This window comes from Pleurodeles waltl, chromosome 4_1 (assembly GCF_031143425.1).
Source record: "Pleurodeles waltl isolate 20211129_DDA chromosome 4_1, aPleWal1.hap1.20221129, whole genome shotgun sequence".
NCBI lineage: Eukaryota > Metazoa > Chordata > Amphibia > Caudata > Salamandridae > Pleurodeles > Pleurodeles waltl.
The window spans coordinates 508,675,190-508,697,439 of NC_090442.1; the positions used below are offsets into that span (position 1 = coordinate 508,675,190).

The 22,250-nt window shown below is 46.2% G+C and overlaps 1 protein-coding gene across 3 annotated transcripts in view; it reads left to right on the forward strand.

The window, feature by feature from the left end:
- Window positions 1-22,250, forward strand: part of LOC138287875 (POC1 centriolar protein homolog B-like) — a 1,054,814-nt gene that overhangs the window by 275,580 nt on the left and 756,984 nt on the right. For all 3 annotated transcript variants that reach the window (XM_069228819.1, XM_069228820.1, XM_069228821.1), the window contains one exon: window positions 1,296-1,411. In XM_069228819.1, the coding sequence (XP_069084920.1) occupies window positions 1,296-1,411 (116 nt within the window). The remainder of the gene's footprint in view (window positions 1-1,295; window positions 1,412-22,250) is intronic.

Genomic DNA, 22,250 nt, shown 5'->3' on the forward strand with positions numbered 1-22,250 from the left:
TTATGAACTCCAAGATCGATGGAAACATTGGTTGGGTCAGATGGAGGATGAGGACTGGAGGGACGCATTAATGGCCCCGAGAACATTGACCATGACCTCCTGCCTTCATGTGGTGCAGACTTATTACTTACAAACGGCTTACTTTACACCTGACAAGATGCACAAAGCAGGTCTCCTACCTCAAGCTGACTTTCCTCGCTGTGCGGGCCCGGAAGCAGATTTTTACCACATGGTGTGGACCTGTCCCCGCATAGCTACCTATTGGCGAGCAGTTGTGTTAGAGATCTCTGGAGACCTGCGGACGGAGGTAGAAGTTGCCCCGTTGCCAATTTTGTTGGGGGTCCTGGAAGGGGTGGGGTCCAGCAGAGCGGAGCGGGCCTTCATGGTAGTGGCATGTTTAGTGGCCAAGAGAGACATTGCCGCTGGTTGGAAAGCGGAAGCGGCACCTATGGTGGCGAAGTGGTGGCGAGGGATGGACTGGTCCGCCCAGCAAGAAAAAGTGGTGTATGAGGCGTGCGGCTGCCCTGCTAAATATGATAGAGTGTGGGGAGATGGACAAGTACCTTGGGAGATTGTTCAGCTGACGTGCTCTAGATTTTGAGATTGTTATATGCGATGTCCTTGATCATACGATTATTATTGACCTCATGTCTTTGTTATCTATGTGGGACTTGTGCACTGTTCAGTCAGTGGCGTGCGGATGTGACCACTTGGTTTTATGTTGTTATACAAAATCAATAAAATTGCTTATAAAAAAAAAATATCTAAAAACTTTACTGGACCTAACAAGATTAGTGATATTATTACTTGTGGTGGACTAACATACCCCAGCTAATAATCCACTTTCTCATACATACGTCATAAAAACCTTTTTATAAATCAACAGGGACAGACCTGCCCTGCCAATAAAGGCATCTGTGAGAAATGACAACGCTCCACCAGGTCATCTGACCCCTGGTGGAGAAGGAATAAATCTGCAAGAGCTTGTTCATTCCTGCCTCTTTCATAGGATATAGAAATGCAAGTAATGCAACTGAGCATCACTACTTCACATGCCCCCTTAATGAATAAGAGGACTTGCTTAATTATGTTCAAGCAGACGTGCTGCAAAACCCCCTAAGTGATTTTGTGACTGCTTTTATGTGCATATAAATTAAATACTTCACCTCACCGTTTCTTTTTGCCCTGTTTTCTATAACCATTTTTGAGCCTTTAAAATGTGCTGCTTAACAAAGGAACCACTTTACCAAATTCTGAGACAAAAATGTTTTTTTTTCTTGTTGCTTTTTTTTTAGCTCGGTAAACTTTGTGGATTTTAACCCAACAGGAACATGTATTGGATCAGCAGGTTCAGATAATACAGTTAAGCTATGGGATCTCCGAATGAACAAACTGCTGCAGCACTATAAAGGTAAAGTCAGTTTTGGTAAATGTAAGGAAATGACTCTTTTTGCATGACCACCCACGAAGTTTTGGACTGATGCTGCTGGTTTTTCGATTCTGAAAGTACTCTGAGTCCTGCCAAACAGGCTTCTGTGCCAGTTGTTTGACCCTTAAAACATGTATGTCTGGTTGGTTTACTCACAATGGGCAGAAGTTAATTTAATAATCAAAAAGGTACACTGTTCCAAAAACAAATAAAAAGATTCCAAGATTGTGTACAATGGAATTACATCAGAAGCAAGGGCCCTCAGGTATAATTATCAGGCTTGCTCCACGCCAGACTGGCACTGCAATGTCTGACGGGACCCTCAATGGGGTCATTAGGCCAAACTTCTGTGTAAAGTGAACAGAACAGTGGAGAAAAAAAAGAGTGAAAACAAACATAAAAATAAAAGTGACTCAACTCTCCTCAAGAACTTCTTTTACTTAGTGATAGAGGATGTTGGTCAAGGTTAAAAACAACAAGAGATTCCAAGGGAAATAATGGCCCTTTACTCTTTCAAAATGGTGGTTGAGAATGCTGCTTCTGACACCACTAAATAAGTCAACATGTTTCGCGCCTACTTACGTCTTACCAGATCTCTTGGTGCTTCTTCAGGACTGTCAACAATCTTCTCCAATCAAAAAAAGATCAATTAATATTATCGCACAGGTATCTAATGGTGAGACTCTACTCACTCAATTATTCACTGAACTCCTGCACGTCTCCCAAACCTGGAATCCAAACAGTACAGTTACAGTATATTGCTAGTACGTTAAATTTTCTTTCATATTTGTACAAGACTGTAACATTAAGAACGCATAACCAAGAAGACTGGAAAAAATAAATGCACTTCTATTGAAAGAGCGAGAGAAGCACAGAAAAGAAAAGATGGCAAGCTTACCACCCAATCTGGAGGCATGGTATCTCCTAAATGAGGGCACCTTGACAATTTGCCATATTTCCTGGAAAAGGAAGAAAAAAGGTGTGCCCAAGAACCAATAATGAAAGGCTTCTAAATATACGCAAACTCCTGGCGGGAGTGAGCATAACACATCCCAATTATCTCAATTGTAGTGGTCTGTCGTGTTAACATCATCTTAATGGTATTGATACGACCCAACCATGTAAGCCAGAGCGACTGACATTTTTTAAAGTCCGCTCGCAAGGTCCTAAGAAAGGGCGGATAGTTGGCTCTAAACGGGTCGGCAACCCTAGGGGTGAGCTTGACTCCCAGGTATGTAATTTCTCTTTTGGCCCAAACAAATGAAGACGTGGATGCTATCGCTCCCATCTCAGCAGCGGTTAATGTCAGATTAAGGATATATGATTTCCCCATGTTCACTCTTAAAGCCTGCCACCTGCTCATAAAGAGAAAGCTCCTCTTGGATTGTCAGGAGGGTCGTACGTGGTTCAGTAACAAAGAGCAAAATGTCGTCGGCAAATAAGGAAATGTTATGGTGGTCAGGGCCAAACTGGATTCCCTGAAAGTCCGGGCAAGTCCTTATCCTTGTCGCCAGAGGTTCCACACTAAGTGCAAAAAGCAAAGGGGAAAGAGGACATCCCTGCCTCGTTCCCCGGGACAAGTAAATAAATTTGGAACCACCCCGTTGACCAGTATTCGTGACCGGGGACACGAGTAGTTGCTCATCGCCATTGCTATGAACTGTTCCCCGAACCCAAAGCACCGCAGAGTAGCCACCAGGAAGGACCACTCCACCCTATTGAATGCTTCTTTGGCGTTGAGTGCCAGTAGCAGCTCAGGTACCTGTTTCTTAGTTACTTTTTCCATCAGGTGAATGACTCGTCTCAAATTATCGTGCGTTTGCCAGCCCTTGATAAAGCCTGATTGATCAGGATGAATCAGATACGTCAACACCTCCTCAAGTCTTCGGGCTAGGATTTTGGAATATAATTTTGCATCAAGATTGAGTAGGGCGATAGGTCTATAAGAGGCACAGAGCTGAGGGTCCTTCCCCGCCTTGGGAATAAGTGTGATCAGGGCTTCTCTCATAGTAGAGGATAGTGTACGCTCCGTTCTAATTTAATTGAACAAGTCAGTAAGGTGTTGTATTAGATCCGCACTAAAGAAATTTGTAGAAATGCGCAGTGTACCCTTTGGGACCAGGCACTTTGTTTAGTGAAAGAGAGTCAATGGCCGCCTGAACTTCATCCGTTGTGAACGGCCGCCAGGAAGACATTAGTATCCCGGGAAACCTGCATATGCTTCATTTTTGATAAATAGTCTTAGTACACAGAATACGAATTGTACATTAAGGATCATTGTTTTTTCCAGAATCTTGATCACTGATCTATATTGGTTTGTTTGGTATGCTTCTCTCCCCTTGAGAAAGAAAATGTCATTGGTTCCCCTAAGTGACATAATCATACTAAAATTGTTAACAGTGAAAGTTAAATACTGCTATAAATTGAGGGCTGTTTTATAATAGACTCAGAGATAGAAGAACAGACATGATATTGAGTGGTGCATACCCCTATTCCCGCTTTATGAGAGCGCATGCTTCCCATAAACACACTGAAATGGAACAGCACAACCAAGTGCTAAGCAAGCTTCCCTAACTCAGACGACAGGTGGAACGTGACAACTGCAGTGCAAGCCCTCCCTCAAACACAGTACATATACAGCATATACTGCTGAGATAGCAGCAATGTGAGATTCACTCAGAATCAAAATAGGAAGAGCAAAAGCAGCAGCAACGAAAGCTTACCTCTCATTCAGAATAGGTATAACATGGGCAGCAGAAAGCATAGCGAGCGGACCGCGACCTAGCACACAACAATTATGCCAGCTTTTAAGAGGTGTCTCAGTTTGCTGTCTCGGATCGTAGGCTGGCACTGCACCCTGTAGCTGATCCTTCTATTACCTCAAGCCCCTATCACAAACTATCATCTGACCGACCCTCAAATACCCTATCTCAACTCCAAACTTCCCAAACTGTACTTCAGCTAACTAGCAGCTTGTATCATCCTCTATCAGAAGTCCTTGCTTAGTCCTGAGACACCTTCATCTGTGCCTCAGACACTTCTTCAGAAGCAATATTTAACCATTAGAAACACTCGCCTTGCACTCTGATTATTAACCGCCCCTCATTTACTCTCAATTTATCTTCAGACAGCTCTTGGGCAAGTCTGCATTAATTTTTGTTCAGGGGATACCATCACATTTATAAAGTGTTAGACTTGGCATCCTTGGCGTGGTCTCCCCTAACGTTTTGCCTCTGTTTCCCAGGTTGTTGATGTGTGCTGGACTCTGTTTTTGCTGTTTTATTTACTCTGGGCACTCTACCACTGCTATCCAGTGCTTAAGTGCAAGTGCTCGTATACCGAATGTATATGTAATTGGTTTATCCATGATTGGTATATTTGATTTACTGGTAAGTCCCTAGTACAGTTCACTAGAAGTGCCCAGTACCTATAAATCAAATGCTACTGGTTGTGCCACCCACAATAGTAGCTCTGTAAATATGGCTCAGACCTGCCACTGCCGTGTCTGGGTGTGAAGTTTTGAACTGCCAATTCGACTTGGCAAGTGTACCCGCTTGCCAGGCCTAAATCTTCCCTTTTCTTACATGTAAGACACCCCTAAGGTAGGCCCTAGGTAGCCCCATGGCAGGACGCAGTGTATGTTTAAGGTAGGACATATACTAATGTGTTTTATTTGTCCTAACAGTGAAATACCGCCAAATTCGTTTTTCACTGTCAAAGGCCTATCCCTCTCATAGGTTAACATGGGGGCTGCCTTTAAATATGATTAAATCGTAGATTCCCTTTGGGAGCAGATAGACATGTGGAGTTTGGGGTCTCTGAGCTCACAATTTAAAAATACATCTTTTAGTAACGTTGATTTTAAGATTGTGTGTTTGAAAATACCACTTTTAGAAAGTGAAAATTTTCTTGCTTAAACCATTCTGTGACTCTGCCTGTTTGTGGATTCCCTGTCTGGGTCAGTTTGACAGTTGGGCTGTTTGCACCTCTCTCTAGACAGCGACACAAAGGGAGCTAGGGTGTAGCCTGCGTATCCCGATGAGCCATCTGTGCTAGGAGCGAGGGGAGGAGTGGTCACTCACACCTGAAAGAGCTGTGCCTGCCCTCACACAATGGAGTCTCCAGCCCCATGGTGTGTGTCTGGGGCCAGGCCTGGGCAAGGCAGGATTTCACAAACGAGAGACTTCCCTTTGATGTAAGCCTACTTAAAAGGCCAAAATGGGTATAAGAAGGGCACCCCAAACCACAGAACTTAGATCACTTCTGGACATCAAGAGGAACCTCTGCCTGGAGATGAGCTGGAGAGCTGAGAAGTGCTGCCCTGCCTGTGACTGTGCTTTGTGGAGCTATCCTGCTGTTGCTGCTTCTGCCTGGTGAAAGGGGACAAAGAATGGACTTTGTTGTGCATTCCTGCTTGTGAAGAAATCTCGAGGGGCTTGTCCTGATCTTGCCTCCTGTTGTTGAAGTCTCAGGGCCATCAAAGACTTCCCCTGCCAGCACCTGGACTCTCTGCTGAGACTCTTGCCCTGCCAAGTGGTGCCCTATCCACTCCCTGGGGCCTTGACAGGTGAAGCTGACAGACCAAGATTGAGAATCCACACACCGACCGCCGTGCTGGGAAATTTCCGACACAACCTCCGAGACGCGGTTGAAGAAACGATGCGCCGCCGGGTCTAAAATAGATGCAGCGCTTGCAGTGCGGCTGACAGATCGACACTCGCTGCTGGAGAAACGACGCGCCACATCGCAACGGAGGCTAGTAACATCACAACCCACACAGCGCAGTTTTGCTATCACCGTGCAGCAGGATTTCCAACGCAAACCCTCTGGGTGCGGAAAAACGACGCAACGCCTGCCCGAAACAGAGTGCTGCCCGGATCGATGCATCGCTCTCCTGCGTAGAGAAAAACTGACGCACACTGACCCGACCGGAGAAGGAGAAACGACGCATGGTCTCGCTCGCGGATGAGAAATCAACACACCTATTACCTTTTTCAACGCACACTCGCTCGTGCTGGTTATTTTGTCGCTACCCAGGTACTTTTTAACGCTAACAGTGCTTTACCTGTTTACAAAATGATTTAAGACTCTCTTGCTTTTAAATTTAATAACTATCTTGGATTTTTGTCTTTTTAGTCTTGTTTTGTTTAGATAAATATTTCCTATTTTTCTAAACCTGTGTTGTGTCATTTTGTAGTGTTTTCATTAAGTTACTGTGTGTATTGGTACAAATACTTTACATCTAGAACTCTGAAGTTAAGCATGTCTGCTCTTGCCAAGCTACAAAGGGGGTGAGCAGGGGTTAGCTCAGGGTGATTCTCCTTTACCCTGACTAAAGTGAGGGTCTTTGCTTGGACGGGGGTAACCTGACTGCCACCCAAAGACCACATTTGTAACATAAAGCAATATGGCAGATAATGGAATCGGGTGCGCATCATCGTGTTCAATGGTAACGTGGGATATAGTTGTGGGCTACATACCAATATTGAGCAAAGTGTGCCTGGCACAGAGGTAGTATAAAGAGAAGTCTGGTGCATTAAACCCCCTATTAACATATGGTAAGGTATGTATGTCCTAGCTGATCCTCTGGTGTTTCCCAGTCTACACTAGCTTAAGCAACAGACCCAGGAGGGTTTTGAAAAAATACTCAGGAAGGACAATTGGAATATTTACAAAAAGATATAAGAAGCTGGGCAGCATTACAATCTTAATAACAGCTATTCTGTCTGCTAGTGGCACTGGCAATGTCGACCACCTAGCAACCCATACCTCTAGTTTGGAGATGGCCCTGCCATAGTTTGCTCATATCACTGTGTCCAGATCCCTATGTATCCAAACACCTAGATATTAACTGTATCCATATCCCATTGTAGCTGGAATTCCAATGCGCTCTGCTGGGTAGCAGGTGTGAGAGGAAAGATGACAGATTTCGACCAGTTGATTGATAAGCCCAAGTAGTACTCAAACTTCACATACTCTCTGATCATGGGGAACAGGTGCAGGAAAGGGTCCCTGACATAGAAGACTGTGTCATCTGCATCAAGGGAGATACTTAATGGTTGAGGCTAAACCTCAGGATGGAATCTGCATGTTTTTGTCTGATACAGCACGCCATGGGTTCCAGCGTTAGTGCGAAGAACAGTTGCAACAGGAGACAGCCCTGCCACGCCTCCCTTCCAATTGAGAAATCATTGGATGTGCAATTATTTACCCTGATCTGGGCCACTGGAGCACTATATAGAAATCTTATCCATCGGAGGAAATGCTCTGGGAAGTCCATACACAGCATAATTGTGAACATATATTCCCAGTCAATAGAATCAAAAGCTTTGACGGCGTCCAGAAGGAATATCGCCTGCATTGCCATGTCCACCTAGTGTAAAAGAGCAAAAATAGTACGCAGATTGTGTGTGGTCACTCTGGAACGGATAAACCTGGTTTGATCCGGCAATTCCAGATTTGGAAGTAGAGGTTAGAGGCAAAGCCCCAGGGTCTTAGCTAGGATTTTCGTGGCAACGTTAATGAGTGATAACGGTCAAAATGATTCACAGTGCTCAGGGGCTTTATCTGGCTTCAGAAGAGTCCCAGTCATGGCCTCTTGCAGTGTGGGAGGTAGTATTTGTTTGTTACAAGCTTCCTCATAAACAGCATATAGGCGTGGGGCCAATAGATCTGCAAGCTCTTTATAGAATCCCTCCATCAACCCATCTAAACTAGGAGCTTTACCATGTGGAAAAGTACAAATGGCATACTTAATATCATCTATTGTTATGGGTTGCAGGAGATATTCCAAAGGCCTTGGGACAGCCACACCAGAGCTATGTCCCATAGGTATACATCAACCTCCGCCCATGTAGCAGTTTCGCGAGCACTGTATATTGTGGTATAAAAGTCCCTGAAAACTGAGACTATGGAGGGTGTAGCATAGTATGTATGTGCCTTAGCGTCTATAATTTTAGGAATAGGGTCTATGATCTTCTGCAGCGAAGTCAATTGGCTAGGCTGCGGCCAGGTCAACCCCCTCAGCGAACGCTTGTGCAACACATCTTTTGGATAAATGATGTACTTCCTGTGAGGCTAGATCACGGAATTCCGTCAAATGGTCTCGTATTGACACCAGCGTGACCTTGTCAGTGTGTAGTTCGTAGCTCTCCTCTGGGGAGTACAGCATGTCTTCAGTTTTTTGCAGTTGTGTATGTATCGATTAAAAAAAAAAAAAAACAGCTTGGATGCCAATGCAGACACCCCTGATTGTGACCTTAAAGTCTTCCATAGTGTATCCCTCCCAGCCACTGTCCCGTGTTGTGTTCAAAGTATTCTATGATTGATTTTCAGACCTCTGCTTTGAACACGGTGTCCAGCAACGCTGTTGCGCGGAATCTCCATGTGATGGGGCAGGAGTCACCCAACAGGGTTAAGCATAACACTACTGGTGCATGGTCTGATAGTGTCTTAGGTAAGTATCTGACTTTTTCCACCCATTAGTATGTTACATTCGATATGAGCCAGTAGTCCGGTCCAGTGCACGGAGGATGCAAGTGTGCCTTCCCCCGCAGTTGGGTTATGGAGCCGCCATATATCCACCAGACCATAGTCTTGCAACCCCTCCCGGATCACCTTTGGTGCGTATTTCCCTTGCCTTTCTGTCAAAGCTGACCTATCTGCAATGAGGTCCAGGTACTTATTCAGAGCCCCTCCCCAGAGAATAGTGTCAGAGGCATGGGAGTGTATGTGTCTCCAGGCACTAGTGAAAAAAAGAAGGGTCATCTACGTTAGGCACATATGTGGTGACCAGTATGATGTGGAGACCATATAGGGTGCCCTGTACAATAGCATGGCTCCCCTGGTCATCTACAAGGGAATCCACTAATGTAAAGGGGACCCCACGTTTAAATACACTTATCACTCCCCTAGCATACGTGGAGTACGACAATGCTATCCGATGAGCTGCCCATTTAGAGCCTATATTATTATCAATGAAGCATGTCAAAGTTTCCTGTCAAAGAGCGATATGGATATGTCGCTCAAGATATCTAATAACCAGTCTGGTTTTTTGAGGATTGTTGATCCCTCTTTTATACCATATAATTAAGTTAATCTTGCCTACACCTTTAACCATCAGATGAGTGAGTGTATAACTGGGCTAACTAGGCTCATGGCATTGGACATGTGGAATATCTAGTGGCCGGTGGTGTGATTATGTGGCATGTAACACATAACCAAACATCCCCTCAATATATCCCCCTCCCACTTCAGCCCACAAACAGTGCCAAAGACAGTCCCCAACCCTAGAAAGAAAACAAATGTCAGAGGAACATTCCAGTTAAACTCAAATACATATTCTGTACTTAGTGATCTCATATGGGCTGCTCCCGTCTGAAGGGGTCGTCAGGATCCCGGTACCCTCCAGGTGGGCAGAGGTGGCCGGGTGAAATGATAAAGTTGTGCCATCCTATGGACTAGTGAACAGTACTTCTGTATCTCCCCCTCCACAAAGGGGGAGTCACTGCTCCACGATGCTGCATGCAGGAACCAGGCCCCCAACAGACGAAGCTACGGAGATTGCAGGTCGTGACATCTAGGTTTCCTAGTTGTCCGAGTCCATCGTGTGTTGTATTCGCTTGCATGAACTGATGGATCTGAGGAACTCCTTGACAGCTATAGGTGTCGTGAATATGGTTTGCTTCCCTTAGAAGACTATGCTCAAGCGAGCAGGATAAAACATGGCATATGGGATTTATGCTTTCAAGAGGTATAGCTTCACATGTAGGAACTCCTGCCTGGCCACCTGTACTGCCACTGTGAAATCCAGAAAAAAGGTGTTCCAGTTGCCTTGATATTAGATCTCTCTTTTTTCTTGGGTCAACCAGAGGACCGCATCCCTGTCAAGATAGTTCAAGAGTTATGCAATGATCGGGCGCGGAGGTGCTCCGGGGGGGAGCCGTGCCATAAGGGACCTATGCGCTCTTTCCTTCACCAGAAGTTGAGATAGGTTAGCAGCGCCGAACACAGAGGTCAGCATGTCCTCAACATACGTCTTCTTCTCTGTGGTGTGGATTCAGGGATCCCAGTAATATGCAAGTTGTTACGGCATGATAGTGCCTCCAAGTCCTCATTTTTTGCCTGGAAAGCCACTGGGACGTTCCATGTTTAGGCATTTGTCAGTTGAAGCATTAATATCATCGTCTGTGGTAGATATTCTGTGTTCGGCTTCTGGCAGTGTCCATCTATGGTCATAATGTGGTTGGCGGCTGGTAGCCACGGCGACAGTATGTTGGCGGCCGTCGCCGTGGCGGTAGGCGGCATTTACCACCAATGTCGTAATGAGGCCCTTAGTATGGAGTGCTTGGTGTAAGATTGATGCTCCAGATTTAAAACCCTGCTTCAAGCAGAACTTTCTTCACTATTAGATTGCTCAAAAAGCATTAAACTATAGCTTGCAACCCTTTCCAAGCTGTAGCACCCATCTGTTACTACATTTAGTGCAAAGAGACTAGTGCCCAAGATCATGTAACCAAATTAGCCTCCCCCTTTGCAAGCCCCTAATGGCGGAAGCAGTGACCCGGTTTAATCCACACATCGGACCCAACTCTTCCACCAAATATTGTCAATTGGTCCACACATGGTCTGGGGCAAAATTCCAGTTATGGGCCCCATCCTCCCCTTCCAACTAGGCTGTCACTGGCGTGAGAGTATATAATTTCTCACCTAAGCTCAACCAGATATGGGCCAGCGAGAAAGCAGGGGTTTTAATCCTAAAAGTGGCAACATTATTCTCTCACCTGCAGCATACTTGTATGTGGAAATCCTTGCAGGAGTCCCCTCACTTCAACAGTGTCAGAGAGAGTCAGGTGTAGAGATATTCAATAAGGTACTGAATTGGTTTAAGAGTAACAAATGTTTTGCCTTCTCTTCCACTGGAGACATACTAATGACATGAACGGTAGTATGGATATATGCCTCTCCTAAAGACAGACAGGGTTGTTGTGTGATGGTGAATTTTAGGCTCCAGCAATTGGCACAGTCTATGTTTCAGAAATCTGCCTGTTGGGGTCAAAAATAGGGTAATATAGTTTAAGTCCCTTTAGGCTATTTCTACAAGCCAAAAAGATCATGTCAGATGTTATATTGCTGCAATTCAGTCCCTAATGTAAGTCATTAGCAAAGCCCTCCTTGTTGACTGCCTTGGTCCCTCAAAGATCCCTAGATTTATTAGCTGTGCGGGGGCCCCATACCTGTGTCAAATGGCTACAATGCCCTGGTGAGCTGCCAGAGGTTGATTGACTTCCACTTCCCGACATGGACAAGGAGTTCTTTTCTACTGATAGTAACTCTTTTGCTATCGTGAGACATCATAACAACCGAAGGGAATCAGTTTCATCATTGCTTTTCCTTGTTGAGTTGGAATATAGTTGGGTTTAAGTCATGATTAATAACCTGGAATAGACAGCTCTAATTGATAATTATGATTTTATTGCCATGCAAAAAAACTTGACATTCAAGTTCTCTTTCCCTTGATTGATATGCTTGTTATTCAAGCCCTGTTAACCCATCACAGTGTGGCAGACTTACAATCTGGATCTGACTGGAACTTATTACTGAAGTATTAGAATTGGACAATAGGTGCTCTGCTTTTCAGGCTCTGTGTATTAAGAACGCATTAACCTCTTTCAATTTTATTTGGTTCATTTTTATTATAATGATTTTGTTAACTGTTCAATCTTTACAAAGTTATTTAGTTTTGTATCTCAGCCTAAATCGGTTAAAAATGGTTATTAACTCAACCAGACTGTATTGTTGTGGGGATTTCAGCATCAGACAAGCTTAATACTGAGTCTGGGAATGTAATGCGGTTCCTACTTTGGTAATAAGACTGCCTCTTTAGGGCGGCAGCACTGAAGAGTGTGGGAGACTGAGTCCAATCCACACCTTTAGTAGCTGTCGGCCTAACTCCTGGCTACCTCACATTGCCTCACCCAAACCTCCAAACTCATAGGTTTAAAAGGTGTTTATGGCAACCTGAGCATGACACTCTGACTCCCCAGGGAAGCCGTGGAAACAGATCATACCCCTTTCTCTCAGTTACTCATGCATGCCAAGTCAAGACACAAAGATGCAAGATAAGTTTTCAATTCATTTAGTGAAATAATCTTAATCTAGTATATAAGGCATGTGCTGCAATAATTAGGCAGATTAAACAAAGAAAGATAATCAACATTACAATCAGGGTAAAGGATATAAACACTCCAACCATGATATGTGTGGCTCTAGATGTTCTAGAGATTCCTACTAAACCCTCTGTCTATATCTGAGAGCATAGTGGTTGTAACCATCTGCCTTCCCCGATCTAAGGGATTAGCCCCAGCCCATACATGGAATAAAATATCAGGAATCAGCCTGTCATGTAGAAGGTAATCCTCTTGGGAAGCTGGGAGATCAATGCCAGCCAAGCTGCGTGTCACACAGTGTGTGTCCCAGGATTGTTGTGACTGGAATGTCCTCTGCCCTCCTTGGGTCAGTGTGGTGTGCATATAATAAACCCATACCACATTGGGACTACAGTTCAGATGTATTGCTGTGGCTGGGTGATAGAAGCTGTCTCCTGTATGGGCAACACAAGCTAGCATATCATGTACCGCGCTCCATACCCTTGGACAGAGAGTACTGATTATATGTGGTACAAAGGCTGATTAGACAAGCATTCTGTTCCTTGCTTTCCTAGAATAAAAGCAAACCGATAAAGCGTGTAAAACCCTTACCTACAAGTAGTCTTGTTAACATGAATAACACGTGTCTAAAAACACAAACTGTAAAACTAAGCTGAAACAGGGGTGACCAACCTGGGTACACAAATGGTCCTCGTGACAAGGACAGGGCCATCAGATTGTTATGAAGGAGAACCTGATTATTGAAGGAAGCAGTTGGGATCACCCATAGCCACAGCTGACCTTATCAGTATGTTATCAGCTGTTTGAAGGGGATGGACCTGTTGTGCCTTCCTTTACAGGAAATGGATGTGCCTCAAACATAGATTATATATTCTCTATGAGAGTCCTTTTTCTCTTTTTTACTCACAATGGTGTCCTGGAAATTCATTGGGTAGACTATAATGCTTCAGTGGTTATAGAGCACCTATCATTTTTTAGGGTATTGAAGCCGGTTCGTTTGTTATCATCTATGCATCCCTCTAAAGACGACCTCAGGCTTCGCTGGCATTTGAGGGACCCAGGAGTGTTTCTTGGATCGCTTTTGGCAAAACAGCTACAGAACTTTTTTAATTGTTTGACTGAATGGAGTGCAAAGTTTGCTATCCTATTTTAGAGGTGTATGCCCATGTACTAAGGATAGCGTGATGAAGCCAGTTAATAATGCCCAAGAGGGCCCAATATGCTTTCAGAGGCATTGTTCCCTAGCAAATTGCCGGCTAAGGGAGACTCTGACCATCAAAACCATAGATCCATTCGTGGTCACTGAAGCGTGTAAAAGCTACAAATGTACCCTTAAACAAAGGAGGGAAGAGCTGCCACAGAAAGACCAGGAAATGTTAGAGGGTGCTGCATCCAAAAAGAATAGAAACATTTTTTGGGGCACTTTGAAAAGCTTTAGGCAAAGAGCGGTTCCAACTTATACCCTATGTAGTAGTAGTATATCTGGCGCTGATTGGATTTACCCACTTTAAATCTGTTTATTGGCCCACGGATGAGGGGAACCTATTAAAGATTTTACTGAATAAATTAGAAGGATCACCAAAAATGACTGTTACCTTAATGGAAGTTGAAAAGGCTGTTAGGCAAAGCCTTAGTGGGAAAGCCCCATCAAATCAAATCAAATCATTAACATTTATAAAGCGCGCTACTCACCCGTGCGGGTCTCAAGGCGCTAGGGGGGAAATGGGGGGGTTATCGCTGCTCGAACAGCCAAGTCTTTAGGAGTCTCCGGAAAGCGGAGTGGTCCTGGGTGGTCCTGAGGCTGGTGGGGAGGGAGTTCCAGGTCTTGGCCGCCAGGAAGGAGAAGGATCTCCCACCCGCCGTGGAGCGGCGGGTGCGAGGGACGGCAGCAAGTGCGAGGCCAGCGGAGCGGAGGGGGCGGGTGGGGACGTAGAAGCTGAGGCGTCTGTTGAGGTATTCCGGTCCCTTGTTGTGGAGGGCTTTGTGTGCGTGGGTGAGAAGACGGAAGGTGATCCTTTTGCTGACTGGGAGCCAATGCAGGTGTCTCAGGTGTGCGGAGATGTGGCTGTTGCGGGGTACGTCGAGGATGAGGCGGGCCGAGGCGTTTTGGATGCGTTGCAGGCGGTTTTGGAGTTTGGCGGTGGTCCCGGCGTAGAGGGTGTTGCCGTAGTCCAGGCGACTCGTGACAAGGGCGTGGGTCACGGTTTTTCTGGTGTCGGCGGGGATCCAGCGGAAGATCTTGCGGAGCATGCGGAGAGTGAGGAAGCAGGCGGAGGACACGGCGTTGACTTGCTTGGTCATGGTGAGAAGAGGGTCCAAGATGAAGCCGAGGTTGCGGGCGTGGTCTGCGGGGGTCGGTGCGGTGCCGAGGGCCGTGGGCCACCAGGAGTCGTCCCAGGCGGACGGGGTGTTGCCGAGGATGAGGACTTCCGTTTTTTCGGAGTTCAGCTTTAGGCGGCTGAGCCTCATCCAATCTGCGACGTCCTTGGCCATGGCCAGATGGTGTCCCCATGGATCTTATTAAATGTAATATTGACCTGTGGGGAATCTTTATTTACAAACATTTTTAATAACTCGCTAAGTATTAATATCCCCAGTTCTTGGACCCTCTAAATTATTGTTCCAATTTGTTTTTTAAAAGGGGCTGCACTGCTCTGAAATGTTATCCGCCAGTATCCATGTTTGACAACTCAGTTAAGATTTTAGGCAAAGTGTTTTTTCCCATCTAAAGCAATGGGAGCTTTCACATAAAATTTTGAACCCTTGTCAATATGGTATTCTCGCAGGGCTAGGTACAGTGGAACAGTGCTTGAACTTACACCTTATCATTGGCGAGTACATTATTGCAAAGCACTGCCCACTGTATCTGATAGAGACTTCAAGTTGCAGATTCCTTACCTGTGAATTTCACCAGGCGTCAGATGGATCCAGAGAATTTTCTAAGCAGTACCCCTGCGTTCCATTGGGTGGCATTGATCCTCTCCACATCCTTCATCGCCGCCATCCGTGCCTGATATCATGTTGTGGGTCCTATATAGGCGCAAACCGGGCGCGCTCATGTCATTTCTTCCACTTTCACGGACAGCTAGCTCCTATCCAAAGAGAGCTACCCCTTAGCCGCTTTTTCACTGGCCTTTTTTTTACTTTTGTTGAAGATTTTTTGGAGTTTTCTACTCCTGGTGCATCAAGGACATCATCGAGGAAGTCTGCGTTTAAACCCAGTGGTTCCTGTCATTGGGCTGTGTCAGTGACAGTAATCCTCACCTCCTGTGTCTTTGGTGCCTGGAGCGTGACCACAACCTGAAGTCGTACGCCAGGTGTTGGACCATGCTTCCGAAGGCTTTGAATGAGCAGTCCCTGAAGCTGATAGCAGCCCTATGCTGTACTTCGCACAAGTCAAGGTCCCGGTCCAGAGGAATGTCCCGGGAGCAGGTGTGGAGTCCTCCATCATCATCCTCCCACTCTAAGTCCTCGGGGCGATTGGGTAAGTCGAAACACAAGAAGACGAGCAAGAAGTTGAGGCTTTCTTGGACTTCTCCTCATCCATCAGCTGACAAGACAAAAGAGCTTCGGCGCTGTATGCCTCGTTCTGAGGAACCTGCACCAGGACTGGCTCCGTGCCTTCCTGAGTTTCCAGGAGCTGGAGCTAACCCTGGCCGACTCCGAGAGTTTTAGGAGGCTATGCGCCTCATTTTTGGGTAGCCCGACACCGCTGGAGTGCCTTCCGGCCCTAGGGAGTTGGAAGGGGCCCCTTTGGGTTCTGCATTGGCCACTTCAGCCTCAGCGCCAAGGTTCACTAAGGATCCAGTCGGTCAACGACACCTGCGCCCATCCCATTATGCCGGCAGGAGCCTTGCCTCCTATGTCGAGCCTTAGCCCCTTTCTTATGAGCTAGGTTATGGTGAGTAATGGGAGGGTTTGCTGGACCCTTTAAAATACCAGCTTCAAGACCCTGTGGACTGGTGTATATAAGTCTCTAGATACTGGCATGCTTTCTCCTACCATGGCTACAGAGGAGGGAGCTTCTTATTCCATGTTCGGGAGAAGAGCAGTTGAGGTCTTGGACCTTGAGCTGCCTTCGATGGCAGTCAGAACTACCCTCCTGACAGAGGTGCTTCAGCCTGGGACTTCTTCCTCAGAACCCATGCTCCCTTTTTAATGAACCCTTATGGATGTCCTACTGGGTATCTGGGCCAAATCCAGCAGAGGGGCTCCTGCGAACAGAACAATCGCGCGCTGCCATCACCCCACTCTAGGGGACTCAAGCTTTCTGATGCATCACCCCACACCTGAGAGCTTGGTCATCCACGTCTCAACCTCCCTAGATAGGGATTCCAAAGTATTGGATATGCTTGGGAAGAAGATACTTTTTCTTCCACCAGCCTAGCATTGTGGTCTGTGAAAACCCCATGCCTTTTAGGCCATTACTCCCACACGCTGTGGGATATGGTTGTGTAAGTGCTGCTACATTTACTGGAGGAGGCCCGAGCTGTACTCTCTCAGGTAGTTGCCGATGGGAAAGAAGCAGCAAAGATTACGATCCGTTGTGGACTGGACACGACCAACTCACTAAGTAGAGCGGTTTCGTTGTCAGTGACCCTGAAGTGCCACACCTGGCTGAGGACGTCTGGCTTTTAAGGGGATGTTTAGGCTACTTTGAGGGCACATGTCTTTTTGGAGACAAGGCAGACTTGGTGTTTGAGCACTTCAAGGATTCTCGTGCTATGACCAGGTCCTTGGGCCTCGCAGCAGCCCCTTGTTCCCCTCAGTCTGTATTTCATGGCTAGAGAAGGGGAATCCAACTGTGTCCATTACCAGGCCAGCCACTGTGCTGCCCATGCTGCCCAACCTCTGCGTGGGATCCACCACCTTTGTGGATAAGAAAGCCAGTGGTCTGGCCAGTCCACCCATCCACACCCTCCCATCCTCCACAGCAGTCAGGTGGGTTTTGCAGATAGTCTGAAGGGGCTACTACCTCCCCCTCCAGACTAGCCCTTCGTCCATTCCACCATCCTATGACCAGATGATGAAGGATCCTTTGTCCCCTCACCGCAATGAAGTTACAGTTTTCTTGGCCACGGGAGCCATAGTGAGGGTTCTCGTGCCAAAAGTAGGTTGTGGTTGCTATTCCCGCTACTTTCTGGTACAGAAAAAGGACACACGGGGCCTCCACCATATCCCAGACTTTCAAACCCTCAATCTCTTCCTCAAGAAGGAGAGATTCATAATGCTCACCCTGGCTCAGGATCTATCTGTCCTGGACCCAGAGACTGGTTGGTAGCATTGGACTTGCAGGACGCCCATACCACTTGTGACCACAGATGTTACTTATGGTTGATAGGAGACCACAAGCACTTTCAGTTCACCGTGCTCCCCTTTGGCCTTACCAGCACTCCTTGGGTGTTCACCAAGGTGATGGCGGTAGTTGCATCTCATCTGTGGAGATCAGGGCTTTCAGTCTTCCCATATCTCAATAACTGGCTGTTGAAGGTAGGCTCACCCAGGCTGTCATATCCCACCTTCAGACAATGGCTGACCTACTGCTTTTGCTGGGGTTCACTCTAAATGTGCCAAAGTCACACGTGCCTCCCTCTCAGACGCTCCCTTTCATCGGAGCTGTTTGGGACGCAGTGCAGTTTTGGGTGTATCCTCACAAGTGGCAAGTCTAGGATATTCGGGCTATGATACTGATGTTTCAGCCTCTATCCTGGATTTCGGTGAGAATGACTCTGAGGCTGCTGAGCCTCATGGCCTCCTGTATCCTGCTGGTGACACATGCCAGATGGCATATGCGGACTCTGCAGTGGGACCTGAAGTTCCAGTGGGTGCAGGGTCAGGGGAATCTCTCGGACAAAGTCCAGATCACGGAGGGAACTGTGCACAATCTGGAGTGGTGGCTAACAAACTGAGATTGAGTCAAAGGCAGATCCCTCTCCTTTACCAAGCCGGTTCTGACAGTGTGACAGATGTGTCACTCTTGGGAGGGGTGGCCATCTGGGAGAGTTGATCAGAGGCATCTGGTCTCCGTTGGAGTCTGGCCTCCACATTAATCTTTTTGAGTTCCATGCAATCCGACTGGCATTAAAGGCATTCCTTCCCTCTGTCAAGGGGAAGGAGGTGCAGGTGTTCACAGGCAACATGGACCGTCATGTGGTGCTGCAACAAGCAGGGCGGGGTGGGGTCGTGAACCCTTTGTCAAGAGGCTCTGCATCTCTGGACGTGGCTGTAACAGCAGGGCATATCCCTGGTGGCTCAACATCTGTCGGGGTCTCTGAACGCCAGACAAGATGAACGTAGCTGAAAATGCCTACTGGATTATAAATGGCATCTCCATCCGAAGGTTGGTGCAAGGCCTCTTCTTTCAGCAGTGGGGAGAGCCTTGTTTAGATCTGTTTGCCTCCATAGAGAATGCGCAATGTCAGCAGTTTTGCGTGTTGGAGTTTCCAAGGCGGCATTAGCTCAGAGACACTTTTTATCTTGAGTGGAACTCAGGCTTCCTGTACGCCTTTCCACCCATACCCATTTCTGCCTAGAGTTCTCGAGAAGATCTAGAATGACTAGGCCCAAGTAATTCTTGTGGCGCCAGACTGGGCATGAAGAGTCTAGTATCCCAAACTGTTGAGCATGTCCATTTATCGTCTGATCAGACTGCCCCTTCGGGAGGATCTTCTGTCACAGCAGCGGGGGAGGGTCATGTACCCAAACCTGTCCACTCTTCGCCCTCTTGCGTTGATATTGAGCTGCAGTTGGCAGCTTTTGACCTTTCATCCCAAAGTCTGTAACACTATCTTGGCAGCCAGGCATTCCTCCACCAAAATGGTATACACCTGTCACTGGAAGAAATTTGTGGCATGGTGTACAGACGAGTCTGTTGATCCTATTTCTGACCCCTTCTCTGAGGTTCTGTTGTTTATAATTTCTTTAGCCCAGCAGGGCTCTGGTGTGGGCACTTCCAAAGGTTATTTGTCTGCAATTTCTGCTTTTTTGAGGTTGCCTGATAAACCTTCTTTATGACCTCTATTGTACATAGGTTTGTAAAGGTGTTACACATATGTTTCCACCATCCCCATTCATTATGCCCCAATGGGATTTGAATTTGGTTTTGACATTTCTGATGTGCGCTCCTTTCGAGCCTCTCCACAATTGTCCCCTGAGGCTTCTCACTTTGAAAACAGCCTTCCTGTGTGGCCATTACATCTGTCCACCCGGTGAGTGAGCTGCAGGCATTGTCATCTAAGCCTCCCTACCTTTCCGCCTATCCTGACTAAGTGGTGATTTGCACTAGGGCATCCTTTCTGCTGAAAATGGTTATGCCCTTTCATGTAGGCCAATCCACTACCTTGCCTACTTTTTACTCACCCCACATCCTTCTAGGGAAGAGGAGAGACTCCATTGATTGGACCCAAAAAGAGCACTGACATTCTACCTTAATTGTACAAAAGAGTTCCAGGTGGACGATCAACTCTTTCTCAGGTATGTGGGTATGAAGAAAAGTCAGGCAGTGCAGCAGTGAACCATCTCCTGATGGGTCGTACTCTGCATTAGGATCTGCTAAGCAATGGCTAAAAATCAACCACCCGAACGTTTGCGTGATCATTCTACCCGAGCTACAGCTGCGACCACTGTGTTAGCATGCGAAGTTCCAGTACTTGACATTTGTCAGGCGGCAATGTGGCCATCCCTGCGCATGTTTACCAAAAACTACTGACTGGACAGTTTGGTCTGTAGGGGCGGATGATTTGTCCCTTAAGTCCTGCAGGACTTTCTTGTATGATCTTGGTTCACAGACCGCCCCCTCTGGCGATGGTATTGCTTAGGTATCTATTCACAGGTAAGGAATTTGCAACTAGAAGTCTCTATTAGATTAACAAGTTATTTATCTTTGGTAATGCCTTTTCTGGTAAAGATCTATTCTAGTTGCAGAATCAATACTGACCCACCCATCCTCCCTACTCTGGGAACTGATTTCTAGGTACAGGGGCATCTCATTACGGTCCTTAGTTTTGATACACCAGAGGTCAGTGTTCTTCATGGCTCTGCACTTCTGGCATGAAAAAAACTGACGTCAGCATGCCGGGGTGGGACCTATATAGGACAAGCAACATCATATCTGGCGTGGATGCCGATGAGGGATGCGAAGGCGAGCATCGCCTACTAACGGCACGCAGGGGTACTGCTCAGAAATTTCTCCACACCCAGCCGACCCTTGGGGGAAATTCACTGGTAACAAATCTGCAGCTAGAATATGTCTATACCTGACAAGGCGTTTCCGACGGTAAGTAACGTATTCATCTAGTCTTTATGGCCATTTCAACTACTTTTGATTGTGTTATTTGAAGAAAGCTATGGCTGCTGTTAAAACTGGGCGTTGTCGTGCCTCTGGTGAACTTCCTTTACAATTGCATGAAAATTTAGCTGCAAAAACTCACATTGGTCCATCTGTAAAATTGTCAGAGCGTTCCCTTCTGGCCAGGGGCATGTGACAAGGCTTCACCATTGTCCAACTACTATTTATAATTCATAACAATGGTTTGAATTCCTTCTTAGTTAGTGCCTCTAGAGATGTATCCAAGACTGGGAGTGCAGCTATCTCTGCATTACTCTGCACGGATGACTCAGTGTTTTTGGCTCGCACACCACTATTACTTCGTACTTTGTTGAAATTGGATCTAACTGCAAATTTTGGGAAGTCCAATATCATGGCATGTGGCCCAGGAAAAAGTAAAATCACCCCACTACCGACTGGTAGTCATTCGTTAAATAGCATTAATATTTTCCCTTATCAAGGTGTAACTTTTGACTCTTCCGGTGCCTGCCAGTCACAGATAAGAAACTCCAGCCTTTAGCTAATTAAGTAAGCAGGAACAATATTTACCCTCCCGCAGACTGTGGGCAGGACCACATTTTTCCCCCTGCTCACTATTTACAAGTCACAACTTGTCCCTACAGCTGGGTATTGAGCTGGGAGTATTTTAATGTTCTCCCACTTCAAGCGGAAGCAAACAGCATATGTAGTCGGTTTCTTTATCTCTTCACAACTCCTCACATTATGTTATGCATTCAGAATTAAAATCACAGTGTACGACTGTACAAGTGAAGCGGGCTCCTTTATAGTTAATGGGTGATGACTTGGACTAATAAGGAGGCAAGCCTGAACAGGAACGTTATAAAGGACTGTCTTAGACTTGGGAAGGGTTTGAAGATTCCCAGGATTATGCTATCTACAACGCTCTTTTAAAACAGCTAGTACTGGCCAATATGTTTGACCTCCTGTCATCTTTATCTAAGGCAGATAGCTTGTTCAGCTCAAGTTTTGCGAATTTAGTCAGGCCCCGAATCGTATGAAATCCACTAAAAGTTCATTTAGGGATCATTTCTTCTTGTTAGGACTAGGCCAATCTACGCTTTATCTAAACTTAGCTGTGACTCAGTAGGAAAGATGACTTTTGTTTTGGTTTAGAACAGGTACGGTGTGGGGTCTCCTCTGTTGCCTTACCACAATAGTTTTCCCGTGTGATGGGACCTCAGCACAATCCTTATTGCATTATATGTTTTTTCTGTAGGTATTTTACATTGCTTTATACTAACTTTTTAAAACAAATTTTAAAGCATCTAGCATTAAAAAAGTGCTGTTGCGCTGTCTTATTTGCAGT